Source organism: Aplidium turbinatum, chromosome 5 (genome assembly GCF_918807975.1).
Source record: "Aplidium turbinatum chromosome 5, kaAplTurb1.1, whole genome shotgun sequence".
Lineage (NCBI taxonomy): Eukaryota > Metazoa > Chordata > Ascidiacea > Aplousobranchia > Polyclinidae > Aplidium > Aplidium turbinatum.
In genome coordinates, this window is record NC_137476.1 from 36,543,051 (window position 1) to 36,557,893 (window position 14,843).

The window sequence follows — 14,843 nt, forward strand, 5'->3', positions numbered from 1 at the left end:
CATCCATTATAACGTAAACATTGTTGACTTAATTTGCACATGCTTATTTAATCATCGATCACGTGCTATTTCAAAGTTATCTAACTTACCTAAGCAAGGCTCGGTTTCCTCTGCAAGCGAAACCAGCTTACTTCCATTACGCTCCACGTAAGCTGGTAAGGGCCCCCATAAAATTCATTAGCACAGGGGCCCCGTTTGACCTTGACCTTCCATTCCAACGGTCGTCAACGCTCATTGGTTTGGTTATTTAATCTTTATCCTCATATCAGACACACGAGGCCGAGTCCGCTCCGTTAGCTCAGTGGTTACGCGCCCGGCTCAAGATCACGCGGCGCAAGTTCGACTCTCGGGGTGTGCGCTTGAGCAACGCATTTCAGGACTGCTCTCCATTCAGCGGCACTTAGTGAATGCAATAATTTCCGGGCAACAGCACTTCAACAATCGGAAAACTTCACTCTGCCTATCTCGGTAACCAGCCCTGCGTCAAGAGCTTCTACAAGTAGGCTATACAAAACTACCAGGAATAACCAATCCAAGCTTTGTCATTCCGAGGATAAGATTCAAAACCAACCAAGCCTTGATAAGTTCTTCCTTGTAGTTTTGAATACTTGTAGAGTAGAGGCTCTTGACGCAGAACCGGTTACCGAGATTGGCAGAGTGAAGTTTCCGATAGAAGTGTTGTTACTGAGGAATGGAATTACTCTATCCATTAGGCTACATGCCGCTGAATAGAAAGCAATCCTTAATGTGCGTTAAGCGTTGCTCAAGCGCACACCCTGAGAGTCAAACAAGCGCCGCTTGATCTTGAAGCTTCTTCGTTCATGAAAGCCATGCGCTAATCAACTGAGCTATCGAGGCGGATAATGGTCGGTGTTCAAAATCCAATTAAATCTACACCATTCTGCTGTACTTTACAAAATTGTATAAGTTATATGGTCTCTGACGCGTGTGACTGATTCTGAAGCATTGTCTTTGTATTTTCGACTGAACAAAACCAAGAAAATCAGTTTCAACAAAACGCCAAAGAGCTTTCTAAATCTGTTAGTTGTGCAACAACTTTAATGTGAACTCGTCTACTTCCAGTTTTGTGTCCTGATATTTGCCCTTTCCAATAAAACCGTTTAACTAAGCTGCACTACGCCACGCATTAGCTGGTAAAGGCGGTCAAAATCACCACTATTGGCAGTTGTAGGCTACGTTTATCGCAACACCAGCTGTTCTAGTGCTAAGTTTTTGGAGCAGCATTTTAAATACGTCTGTTGCAGCACTAGGCAGTAGGCACATTGCACTGAGAAGACCTTAAGGCAGAAGCAGTGGCATCCTGTCTGCATTTATGTAAATGCTCTTGGTTCGCCAATTGAGCACTTTGTTAGCAGATACCTTTGTAGTTATACCTATTTTACGCGTGAGAATGTTAAGCGATGGTTTAAAATGTTAATTTATTAGGTAACTGGCTGTCTAATGAAACTCTGTTTGTCTCAAGGATATTCACACTCATTTGTCTAATTTATATATCTGACTCCATTATCTAATTTCCACACAATTGTTATTCGAATTATAATTTTAAGTTTACACCTTGCTGTTGCGTTGCGCATACCTCACCGCTCCGGCAGTTTAAGCACTCTAGCAGGATGGGTGAAAGTATCCAAATGTGGTTCTTTGCGTACGGTATCATAAATGGAAAAATCACCACGCTGCGTTATTTATACAATGATAAGACATTCTTTTCTAGTGAACGATTTACTGTACTAAGAAGACCTTAAGGTCGAAGCAGTGGCGTCCTGTCCGCAGTTTTCATTTGTTGTAGGCTACTAGGCTACATTCACAGTAAAATAATATTTTCTAAAATCAGAGAAAAACTTTGTTTCAAGATAAAGCTTCTGTTGAAATCTTTGAAAGATCAATTAAATGTCTCATCGTTGGGCGACCATGCGGACAATTCCACGGATGAGTGATTTCAGACATGTGCTTGATCAAGCGTGACATCTCTGACTTCCCCAAGGCCGTTCCTGAACAAAAAATCAACTTTTAAACAGACGTGAAAATGCGTGGAAAATTCAATGCTATGATTTGCTAGTGATTAATATTGTGCTATAACTGCTTTTGAGATGTGGTGCTTCCGTAGAATGCAACGTACTTCATGGTTTGCAAAGAAAACGAAGAAGTTTTACAACAAGTGAACCAAACCAGATCTCTGTTTGAAAATATTAAAACAAGATAATATAAATTTCTCGACCAAGTAATAAGAAGGCAAAAACTGGAGCATCTCTTTATAACTTGTAAACACTTTGGAAAGCGGGCACATGGCAGACAAAGACAAACTCATCTGAAACAATTTAACGACAAGACAGAAACAATCATCCATGCAACATATAATATAGGAATACTTAGTCTAATTATTCATCCGAGGCCGTCGGTGCCTGGTCCATGCAAGGCAATTGAAGAAGTGATCAATAAGATCGAAATTAATTATTATAAAGTCGGTTAACCAAATAACCCACGCCGTGTAGACGACAGTTGCTTCAAAATGGCCGCACAAATGGAATTATACAAATATTACTATAAGAAATGTGGGAAATTGTAGAAGTTATTATGCACCACTGATGTTTCCTAACAAAGGTCAAACTCAAGTAGCTATAGCGACTTCCACTTTCATTAGATCGGCGCCTTAAAGTGCAACTGCACGATCAAATTAACATTGTTTGTTTGTTTATATCTTTACCCTGCATTGCGGGAAAGCGGACTTGAGCGCTATGCATCGGTGTACGCCTTCCGACGTGCACCTGACCCACGCTGCAGCCGACGCCAATGTCTGTTTCCGGTTGCCTACTCTACTTATGACTTAAATTTGGTACTACCCATCACTCGACATCGATCACTGGGTAGAGGCAATTATCGTAAAGATTCTTGCCCAGAAAAACAACAGCAAGTGCGGGTGGCTGGAGTCGAACATGCAGGCTCTCGACTGCGAGCCCAACGCGCTATCCACTCGGCCACTTCTGCCGACTGGCTAGAATCCATTGCCTGAATCCTGGTACGGGTTGAAAAACTTACTTCCTTACAATTGAGGCCCACAGCCAAGAAACCGACATTATTCCCACGCTCTCTAGCGCTTCTCTCTCACGCTACCTGGAAGTGGGAAACTCGTCTACGCCACCTAGCGATATGACGTCACTTGTAGTCGAACTTAGTGGAGACTAAACTAGACGCGATAGGTAAATGCGCTAATTTATAAGGTATCTATAATGAAGACGCATCTTTCAGCCAGCGTATTATACAAATTTAGTTGTTGATGCCTGTGTGCCAGGAGTGGTTTGCGATACCCATCGCCGAAGGCTAGTTTTGTAGATTTAGTGGTAAAAGGTGTTATGTCAAAGTAAGTAAGCAACACAGTAAGCCTACTGTTTTGCAAGATGGTGATCTGTTTTAAGTAGACTATAGCAGTGGTACCGGTATTACATAACTTCTTAGTCGTTCTGAGCAGATGGCACATTGTATGTTCATAAAATTTAAAACAAGTAGGCCTAAAAACGTTAAATAGGATATGCATTATGCAGCCTATAGCTTCTATTGTGTAACTGCAAGCCTTCTGTATTGTCCGCTTTTATATTCGATGATCTCTATCCAGCTTAGAAGCAGAAGTATCAGAGGTAGCAAAAGTACTACATTTTATGGTGGAAACAGAAGATTTCTTCAGATTGTAACGTTTGCAAAATCCCATATTAACTTCAAGATAATTTTAAAAATCATGCTCAAGAAAGTGATTTGAGCAGATAACACTTCTAGGGAAGGGTCCATTCCATTTATGGACTTGATGAGCAAACTTGCACCACTTAATTCGCAAATGTTGATCGTTAGGGAAGGCAAAAAATGTCACCTTGCAATCAGGAACAGATTTTGTGTGACAGATAGAGCAAATTTTCATCATTTTAAATATTTAGCTCAGAACTACAATAATCTAAGAAACGAAATTGCTAGAGAAATGTTTTCTTTTAAAAGTTCATTTTTCCAAGAGATACATTTGAACGAAAGACTTGAAATTTTTAAGATTGTTACATAACATTGGTTAAGACGTACCTCGCATGCTTTCCTTATGGGCCTATGACAGCTTTGGTCAGTCTCTTAAACCAACAATCTCAATGAGCCAGACAACAGACCTGGCTTATTTTTTCAAACTCGAGATTGCAAAGAGCCTATACTACTTGCTTTCACATAAAAAGCACGTGTAACAAGATCGAAGCAGCGAAAAAAAAACTTATCCCTCTAAGACCAGTGGCGGATTCAGAACGTAATTTATGGGTGGGCCTAGTAAATATGTTGGTGGGCCTTCACCAATAATGCCACTGCGGGCCAGCATACAAAACTTAGTGTTACGGAATATCTCTTACAAATTCTGTGAAATAGTGATGCCATAGACAATTCAGTGCCACTTGGTTGTTCTAGTGTTAAACATTAATATGTTTTTTTTTCATGAATCTGATTTTGGGTAGGCCCACTGTCAATCCGGGTAGGCCTGTACCAATTAGGCCCACCCGGTAGATCCAACCAAAGGACTTGCAAAACCGATAGTCGCTCCGAGGTCTGACTACAAGTGACGTCATAACCCGCATGTTGCGCAATGCAATCCGCCATTGCAGGAACGTGGCCAAAAATACAAGCGCGTGGAAAACCATGGTTTTGATAATTTTTATTGAGATAAACATAGCCTTAAAATGTAAGGGCGAGGTTGGTATTTATAGATTGAAACATGCTTTTTCAGATAAAGTGAGGTCAAAGTCATCGTGCAGTTGCATTTTAAATAAATATTAAGTTATTACCATAACAATATAATATTTATACTAACGTACCGATCATGATTGACATCCTGCAAGCTCTTGACGCGAACATGGCTCTGACGCGAGAAGGACGACACATGACGTGGGGCGCATCATCAAGCATGAATATGAGCTCATCAACGTCACGTGACCCAAGCTGCCAATTCTTGCTCATCGGGACTTTAGTCAAGTGATAAGTCTCCTGGTTTGTCGCTGAATGAAATGAACACAAGAAGTTCCATGAAATTGTTGGATGTCTCGCAGCAACAGAAGTAAGATGCTCTATTGCGCATATCAACAAAACAACCTACCGAATCCTCAACATCGCTATGCATGGCTTGGCTATGTTTGTCAAACCTGATCATAAATCTTGAATTCGCTTGATGTAGTTCATGTTAACGTCGCGTTGCTGGATAGTGGATAGGCAGGTTATGAATGCACAAAGAAACACGGTGACACATATACATAATACATATACAAGCAAACACAGTTACTCCTCTTGTAAAGCCTTACTTCGCCCTTGGTGAGATGCTCATAAGGTTCTTGTTCAAATAGAATATATAACATAATCGGCTACTAGTCGTAACTACTTGATACAAAGGCAAGTTAATGTGCATGGCTTGGCTACCTTCGTTAAACGAGTTCATGAATTCAAAACCATTCTTCCGGAATATCTCCATGTTTTCCTTCAGGACTAGTTGGTTGGAAGGGGAAAGATCGAGCTTCTGTGGAGCCACCAGGTTTTGAAGCTGCAATTGCGTCGTTTGCTGGAGAGTCTCGAAGTTGTAGATTTCGTCGGAAGCATGCTGTGGTATGGCAACACTGATTAGCAAGCCAATCAATCGATGACGTTACTATTTCGTTTTGAAACTGTAACTGCAGACAGCGGCACACCGTTTACACTTATGCAGTAAATATAGTGGGTATGACCTCGAAGGTATAGACCTCCGTGTGGAGAACTTCCACCAGTGGTATCAAGAAAACTAGCCTACGTATAAAGATGAACATTTGAAGTGTCGATCCAAATACACAAAAAGAACTATTTTTCTAATAAAACTTATCGTATCATCTGTATTTTTTTAGAAATTCAAAGCATACCAGTTGAACACTGGCCAACTGTGTCAGTTACACAAAGACGACCATCATAGCTTGATCAAACGTGTTGTTCACTCACCCAATAAAATTAAACTACATTGTGCTGATAAATGTAGAACATTCTACGCATTATGCAACAGAAACAAGATGTAGATCTACCTGGTCTATGATGAAGAGATCGCTCCCATGCTTGGCAATGATGAATCCGAGGTTGAACTGTCCCAGAGGAAACATCTTGTTGAAAGATTCTTTAGTCAAGTTTCTAGTGAGTTCCTTCTCAGCATTTTCGCTTTGTTTAGCATCAATCTTCGCTCGAAACGGTAAAGAGTCGTTCATCTGTTCTCCTCTTCTTCTTAATCCTAACCATAAGACCAAAAGTTGATGTTTTCAATTTGTAACCGTATTTCGTCAAAATTTCTGTAGCATAATTTAATTCAAATGCAGCAAAATTAAATCTATACTGTACATGTAAAAATACTTGTGAAAATATGGCATCCTCACTCCTCAACAATATACTTCACCTTCCTTTGCGTCTTGCAGCTTCTTTAGGCAAGTCATTGAAAACTTCAATTCCTCCGCTTCCCTATCTTCCCATGATTTGTGCGGAGGAGAATCCAGAACAAAATCTGGTTTATCTTCAAAAGACGACGGTTCTTCCACAAGCTGACAACTTGGAGCTGTGTGGTCATGAAGTGAAAAACTTTTCTCATTTGATGACGTGATTGAGGAGTTGGGATCCACACAATCGTCAGATCTTTCATTAAATTCAACATGATTTGATAATTCAATAACACAATTTGAGTTTTGAGAACTTTGCTCTGATTTTTCCAAGTTTTGAGCAGTTTGTGTCTCTATTCTTGGTTGCTTGGCAAGAGCATCACCAGAAAAGATTTTTGACGAAGAAGTCCGCTTTCGTGCTCTACTTTCATCATTGGAAAAACTGTGTCTCTTAAATTTTGATAAAACAGGAGAAAGACAATCTTTTGATTTTTCATGCGCTTTCTCCTCCAAACATCTTCTTGGATGAAGGATGGCGGTAGGGACATTGGCTTCTTTAGAAACGGAGGAACATGATGATGTATCATTATTCATGGAAGGTACTTCGTGATGTTGATGGAAAGATCCATCACTCCTGGAGCGATCATCAGATGTGGATGAAGAAGTTGGGCACGGAATACGTTGATCGCCGTCATCCGATGGGGAGTCGTCCTTATTGACACGGAGGAAACCTTGCAAGTAATAATAACTTTTAAAAAAGAAGGTGGAAAAACAAATTACAGTAAAATTCGCAAAACACAAGAACATCACATCAGCAATAAAAAGATAAATTTTCATAAAATTTGAAACTATTCATAAGCTTGATGCAGCCACACAAAGTAAATCATTGACAAAGTCAAAACTTTAATGTTAGCTGTGACAATTAAGTTATGCAACACAATTTGAAATTTAACACGCGGTCAACACCCAACAGGCAACTGACTTGAAGTGATCGTAGATTGCGTCACAGGCATGACCACGTGACTTTGCTGGAATAGCGTCAGCAATGACGACTTGATGACGCAAAGTAAAACCTTCTCGTTGTGTAAGAAGACTTGTCGCTTATCGGGAGTGACGTTGACATCCACATCATCACGACGTGTCCTGACGTCAAGGACTACGAACGGAAACTGATGCCTGAAGCACAACATGAGTGACGTGATGTCAAGTCACAAGCTTTCCATAACTCGATGGTGATATACACACGATTAGTTTACATTGCCCAGAGCCCTCGTACAACGCTCCAAAGGGAGCGGGTTCAACAACGCTCAAGAGAACGTAGCGGTGTCTGTCAAGGCACTTAGTGGCATGCTTGAGGATGGACACGACGGTTCCTTGCTTTCATGTCCAATTGATCTAAAATTCTAAATCATCATCACCGAGTGTCGGCCCGGATAATAATAAAGGTTGGTTTTATATAGCGCTGTATCCATTGCGGAATGCGTTGCTCCTAAGCGCTTTATAAAGCAGACAGTGTCAACTGTCAATGCAGTCGTATAGAGGCGCAACTGAGTACATTGTTACCCGAATCCATCCATTGCTCAGTACCAAGCAGAAATTAGATTCAGTACCGTACCATTTTTAAAAAGTCTTTGGTATGATCCAACAGGGTATCAAACCCATGCCTACCGATTAAGAGGCGGACGCACTGACCACTAAGCCACTAAAATATGAACATACACAGAAAATTCAAGGTTATATCCTAAATATAAAATTAAAAGTGATAATAGAAATATAAGTCAGACGGCTAAGCAGTGAAGCGACTATCGATAGGTTAGGATTTAAATTTTAGGGCAATATGTTGTCGCATGTACAATTGACTAAAAAGCAATCGGATCCTAATAGCAATAAACGGTATCTTCGAATAACTTCCATCAGGTTGGGCCACTTCCCCACATACGCCCCACCTGTTGCAGGCATGATAGACATCATTGACAACTTTCGCCACTCGGGAGAGCTCGAGAGGCCGAGAATTGATGAAGTAAAATTGTCTGTCAGGAGCAGATCTCCCACTTCCATGCACAGAATCCGATATCATCCCCGTGATGGAATAGGAGGAGGAGGACTCCTCAACATCCTTCTCATTAAGATGGTATTCTTCACATACCTGCAACATGACAAAGAAGTGCTTTCAGGAGGATACTTTTAAGGATGAAACAGCACTAATCAGGAAATGAAAATACAGCAGAACTTTACAAAATGCAAACAGACATCGCACAAAAACATGTTACTTATTACGTTTAAGAATATTTGTTACTTGATGGTTTGGGATTAGAAACAATAATTTTGCATCACCCTAATCTCAATAACTTTAAGAACCCCATGTTGGATGCAGGATTTACAATTACACTTAGTAAGGAGCTGATGAATAAAGGCTACAACTTAAAACGTGTTTGTGATGTTATAAACACCTCCGGCAATGGTTTAGTTTGCTTGAATTCTTTCAAAGTTCGCATCTGCTTGGCACCAAACACTGAAGATATGTTCTGCTGGATTGACGATGACCCTTGCGTGGAAAGGACGTGATTTTGCCTCCTAGCTCCAGCCTGATATTAAAAAGATGATCATGAAGTAACTGTTTCAACGAATGAATGTTTTCCGGAACGAAGATGAAATCGCATGAAATGAAGAAGAGCTTTCACTTCTCAGCCAAGTGGGTCGTACAAGGTGTGATATGCATTTATATAATTGATTAGACAAACCTGATTAGAGCATGCTATCTTGACGTCAGTAGAAATAATGCAGTAAGCACTCAGCAACGATAAAACTTTGGCGTATTCCTGTGAAGCAATAGAATTAATTCACATTAATTTTTTTTTTCGTGTAAATTTCAAAAGTAAAAAACAACAGCAAGTAAAAAGAGGTTAACACTTGGAAGAAACAGATATTCTAAAATTTTCTTGTTCAGTTTCTCTTGGAATATATCCGATGATGGAAGGCTTAGAGTAAGAAGACGACAGTCAAAAAAAATTTACGATAATAAGAAAACTAGCCATTTTATACCTTTTTTATATTTTTCTTAAATTCTTTGTATCGCACTGGCAAAGAATGAAATATGTTTCGCAATGTAATAGTTGTGCCAGTTTGACGGGCGGCTGAACTCAGATTGCTAATTGTGCCATTGTGATCATATTCAATTCGATGGGCAACACTGCAAAAATGATAGTAACTTTATAACCAACTAACTTTTCAACTAATTACCCAGCAGTGAGACCTTTTAATTGTAAAAGCAGATGGTGCTAGAGCAAAGCAACAAACTTTCCTTATAACATATCAAAGCAATAAAAAAAAAAAAAGCTAATAGTGACATGAATTATGAATTGAAAAAAAACTAAAACTAACTTTTGATGCAGTTTATGTCAAAGCTATTCTTCTTTCTAAAACTGAATCCATAGCATCTGCTACTACACATACCTGCTGCTAGTATGCTTTGTACAGATGGTGACGTCACATAAGGCACACAGAGAGCTGAGAGCTTCACCTCGGAATCCAAACGTTTCAATGTTTGACAAATCATTAAAATCTTGTAGTTTAGACGTGTGATGTTTCATGGCTAAAATACAATAAACATTATATATCTTAAAACATATTTACAACTTAAAACGTAATGCTTAAATGTTCTGTAACTAATAGAATTCTGTCAATCCCTCATCAACACTGATGAAAGTCACAAACAATTCAATTAAAATATCTTGATAGAATAAGATGATAAAATATTACATAAAAAAACTTAGACAAGAAAAACTAACCAAGAGCAGCAAAGTTATTTTCCTGGACTCCACATCCATTATCAACTACTTCCACTTGTTCCAATCCATATTCTTTCAGCTTCACATCTGCAAAATATACGTAACATGTCGGTAATAATGGATAAACTGTTCACAATATCTTTTACTGGTTAGAAAAATCTCATTTGCAAGCACAAAAATTTTTAAAAAGCCAGAAAGATTGACTGTTTAGTGTTTACATTTTACACAAATAACTTTGTAAGAAAGCTACTCACTCAGTGAATCCTTGAACTAAATCTCTACATAATCTTCATAGGATTTATTTTTCCGTATATTTTTATTTAGTATGTATTATATCATATTATATTTAATATTGGCATTCACCATGGCATGCGTGTGGTTTGAGTGGTCCTTTATTAATGCTGACCTGGACTACATGGGTGCTGTGGTGAATGCTGAAAAGTTTGCTTGAAGGGTTTGCTGTGATTGTTATTCTATTGCTGTGTAACGTTTCGTTTGTATCTTACCACAAATCAGTGCTAACTGACGTAAATGAGCCTAGTGCTTGTGGCATTACTTTTTGTTTTGTCATACTTTTAGGCACTCTGCGTTAGCGCTGCATGCATCTAGCGCTATTCAAATTGCTAACTCAACTTCATCAAGTACTATGCCCTCAATACACCCATGTATTAAATGATTTAAACCCTGCAAATCTAATCAAAACTCTCTGTGCTGTGATGTTTGTAATGGATGGATACACCTAAAATGTACCTACATGAAATATGTTGTTACATTTTAGGTTAGATTGTTGTGCAAATGCCAGCATTTGATGAATGCAAAATTGCAGTACATGAAATATAAAGACATTTAGTCTCTTGGGGCCTTCACTGATCCATATTTTTGCCCGCAATGCTACCCAAATATGTTTCCTTTTAATTCTGTGCCTACCCGCAAATTAACTTGCTTATTTTCTGGGCAATCTCATCATGATGTAATGATTTATCAAAAAGATTACCACACAAGTTTGACTCTGATTATTGCAAACCAGATTGTCTAATGAAAACAGTTGATTTACTAAAGATTGAAAACAACATAACAGGAAAAAACTACTGGCGGTGCTTAGAAAGTGTTGGTTGCAGCTCCCTAATTACGAAACCAACAAGAATTTCATCTCACAGCTCTACTCTCATTGATCACATCTACTCAAATGATGTAGCTCATAATAAGAAAGCTCATATACTAGTAAGTGACATCTTCCAATTAATTGCACTAATAGACTTTACCATTTGAACCTAAATGTAATGTACACAAGTCTAACTCATCATAATATCAAAAAAAAATCCTGAACAGTTTCTGTGTGATCTTGATAAAACTTGAAATAAATGACTGATATTAATTGCACGTCTCTAAAAATACTTCTATGAGCAAATCTATTAACATATATATTTGAAACATTTTTACAAAAACAAGCACCATTAAGAAAACGTACACGAAAGGAAACAAAATTAAAAGGAAAACCTTGGAATACTAAAGCAATCTTTGTGTCCATTAAAACAAGAACAAACTATTTCAGCCAAGATTAAAACTAAACACAATTGAAGCATTATACATAAATGGTTAGGCCACAAAGTGTACAGAAACAAACTAACACACATCAAAGAAATAGCTATAAAAATGTATTATATATAATATAGCAGATTGATTGATGGCACCCGTCATAATTAGGGTTGTAAAAATACTGTATTTTTGGCTGTGCGTAAAATACAAATGTAAAATACATGTATTTTTCGTATTTTTTAACTAAATAAACCGAAAATTTTGTCTACTTACCGTGATGATGCTTTTACTTACAGTGAAAATTATGTCTACTTGCGAGTAGCCTACGAGACTTAAGCTGAAATCAAATCCAACAGCACCTATTTAGCAATTAGCACCAACAAATCTCTAGCTACGTACTGTACAGTTTTGTAGGTACGGTACTGTACAACTCCATACAGCTTCTAAGTGCTAACCTCGCATTGCGAAATTGCAAGGCAGCATTCTTAAAACATCACAAAGCTTCAGCTCTACATAAACCCCCTAAACCTTAAACTTGCTTTGATGTAAGTGAACTAACATTATGCTGAGTAGCCTACCACGCGGGCCACTCAGAACAACGTGGTGGGCGGTTGCACATGTCCGCAATAGAACAATGACCTAATTGTGACCTAGATCACCTGTGACATCACAATATATAATATCTGTAGAAGACTATAAGGCCATTGCAAGTAAGGGATTAAGTACAATCACTAAACGTTGATAAAAAAGAATACACAGGGCTCTAAAATCCACAGTTGGAATGGTTGGATTGTGTAAAAGTCCTCATTTGTATACGTTGTTATGTAGGCTTACCATTCCGCGACCCTCAGGTCGCGGAATGGTAGGCGACAATGAGTTTGGTTTTGGGTCGCGACAATGAGTTTGGGAACCACTGACCTACAAGGACCAAGAACTTCGCGTAGCGAGAGGATGCTCCCTGCCATTACGCTGTTGCCGGAGCATGACGCGAGCTTTTAATAAGTTTTAATTTAATATGAAAAATAGCCTACATGTATTTTTCCGTCGATGTATTTTTCTTGTATTTTACATGTATTTTACACAAAATGTATTTTTACAACCCTAGTCATAACACATCTTAACTATAGCAAGCAATAAATGACATTACAAAATTCAAAATTAATCGTGCAAACTACATACCCCTACAGCCCTACAAGTATCAAAAAGGAAGATGATGAAAACTAATTGATTCCACTGCCATCGCTCATTCACTGAATATATACTTTGCTAACATTGACAATAAAATGGCATAAAAAATGTTCCTTCTCTCACAAGACATTCTTAAAGATGTCCTTTCCAATTATTTCTCCAATCATAACTACCTTAGGCTATTTAATGAGTGTACTTTGCAATATCATCATCATCTATATATTCGTACCAACTTAAAGATATGCTCAAATTGTACCAGTTTACAAGTCTGGTTCATTTGAAACCTGTAGAAATTATAGACCAATATCAATTCTATCCCATATTTCTAAAAGCAAATATATTTAAAATGAGCAAATATACAAGTTATCATATATTATATCATACAGTTATTTTGACAAATCAGATGAACTGACTTCATGTCAACATGGTTTCAGAAGTGGCCATTCTACTTCATAAAACTCTGGCAGTTGTCGAATCGTGTTCCTGAACCAACAATCTGTGTCTGTTGCAACAGTAGCAAAATTGAACAAGTATCACAATTCAATTACTTGGGCTCAATCCTAAATTCAAGTACTCGATGTGAAGGGAAATAAAACGACGCATTGGATTATTACAGACAAGTTTTAACACCATGGCAAATGTCTTTAAAGATTGAAAGCTCTTCAAACCCTAAAGATTCGTTTATTAAAATGCATTGTTTGGTCAATTTTGATGTACAGATGTGAAACTTGGACATTCACAGCAAAAAAAAAACAAAAAAAAGCTAGAAGCTGCTGGTTTTATCAAAGGATTCTCGAAATTTCATGGACGGCTTTTCAGACCAATGAAGCAGTTCTCCAGTGGATAGGCCAGGAGCGACAGACACTGAGATCTATAGAGATGCGGCAGCTGAAGTTCTTCTGCTACACCATTAGAAAAGATGAACTCAAAGGTTTATCTTTAATTGGTAAAATAAACGGAAAACGGCCTAGAGGAGCTCAAAGATTTACCTTTCTAGATAATTTTCAACCATACAACAAACAATCTAATAAACTGTGGCAAAGTGCACAAGATCAATATAACTGGAACATCATCGATTCATCGTTCATTGAGGAATGAGACAGCTAAGATACCGACAGAGATAGAGAGCTTAATTATCAAGAACATATAATTAATCAAATAATCTTACTCACTATTAACTTATTTATTTAGTTGTCATCAATAACACATGTGGTAAACTCTATTGATTATTCCCAGCTATTCTGCTGGAGCGGCTAACATTCCAACATATCGTATGTAGTATGTACTGTATTCAAATGTGCACAACACATGCTATAATGTATTTGACCCTATGTGTAAAAGAGCATGTACGTTGCCATATTACTAAGACGCTCTTTTGTTCTGTGCATTCCTTCTAAATACCGGTAATTCAAGAAGTCTAGGAATAATAGAAATATCTACCTATCGATGAAGCTCCAGCATCCAAGCTATTTTCCACAAGTTCCTTTACCGCAATCGACAAATCAAATATAACTTGTCCGGAACAAATTTGGTGCACAGTGTTTTTGTTGATGCATTTTATTTCATTCATTCTCATGTAGTGATAATGACAATATTTAGGCTGAAATTAAAGTCAAAGTAAATAATAAAACAAACGTAATGTTTGGTTAAAGTTAGGCAAGACACATAATTATAGTCTTGCTGAAAAGCTGGCCATTCTAAAGACAAAGTATAGCCACCTTTTGAACAAGCGTTCTGCATGGGTGAGCCATTGTAATAAATTTAAATAATTTAAAATCACATAAATTTACTTTGCTAAAAATTGAATGAGACTGTTTACCAGGCACTTAGTTAATTGGAAGAATTCTTTCTCTCAAATAGCAATGATTAAACTTAATATGCCGATACAATTTACGATACAACGCATCATGTTATTTAAATAAAT

General features: G+C 38.0%; 1 protein-coding gene across 1 annotated transcript; it reads right to left on the minus strand.

Moving 5' to 3' along the window:
• Positions 1–1,584: 1,584 nt before the first annotated feature.
• LOC145769886 (mismatch repair endonuclease PMS2-like) lies at positions 1,585–14,489 on the minus strand. Its single transcript, XM_082581427.1, has 13 exons — positions 14,360–14,489; positions 10,196–10,282; positions 9,861–9,999; positions 9,450–9,597; positions 9,149–9,226; positions 8,858–8,992; positions 8,354–8,553; positions 7,390–7,583; positions 6,431–7,138; positions 6,069–6,268; positions 5,443–5,620; positions 4,848–5,027; positions 1,585–2,009 (listed from the first exon to the last, which is right to left on the minus strand). Exons 1-13 carry the CDS (start codon positions 14,487–14,489, stop codon positions 1,867–1,869), a joined length of 2,520 nt encoding a protein of 839 aa, XP_082437553.1. The 3' UTR covers positions 1,585–1,866.
• Between the last annotated feature and the right edge of the window lie 354 nt (positions 14,490–14,843).

What these genes read in the sequence shown, in the direction of transcription:
- LOC145769886 (XM_082581427.1), bottom strand. Translation starts at nt 14,489, where the DNA reads ATGAATGAAATAAAATGCATCAACAAAAACACTGTGCACCAAATTTGT. An exon ending in AGATAGCATGCTCTAATCAG is followed by an intron (nt 8,993 to 9,148) that starts GTTTGTCTAATC and finishes TTTTAATATCAG; the next exon opens with GCTGGAGCTAGGAGGCAAAA. An exon ending in GCAATCTACGATCACTTCAA is followed by an intron (nt 7,139 to 7,389) that starts GTCAGTTGCCTG and finishes ATTACTTGCAAG; the next exon opens with GTTTCCTCCGTGTCAATAAG.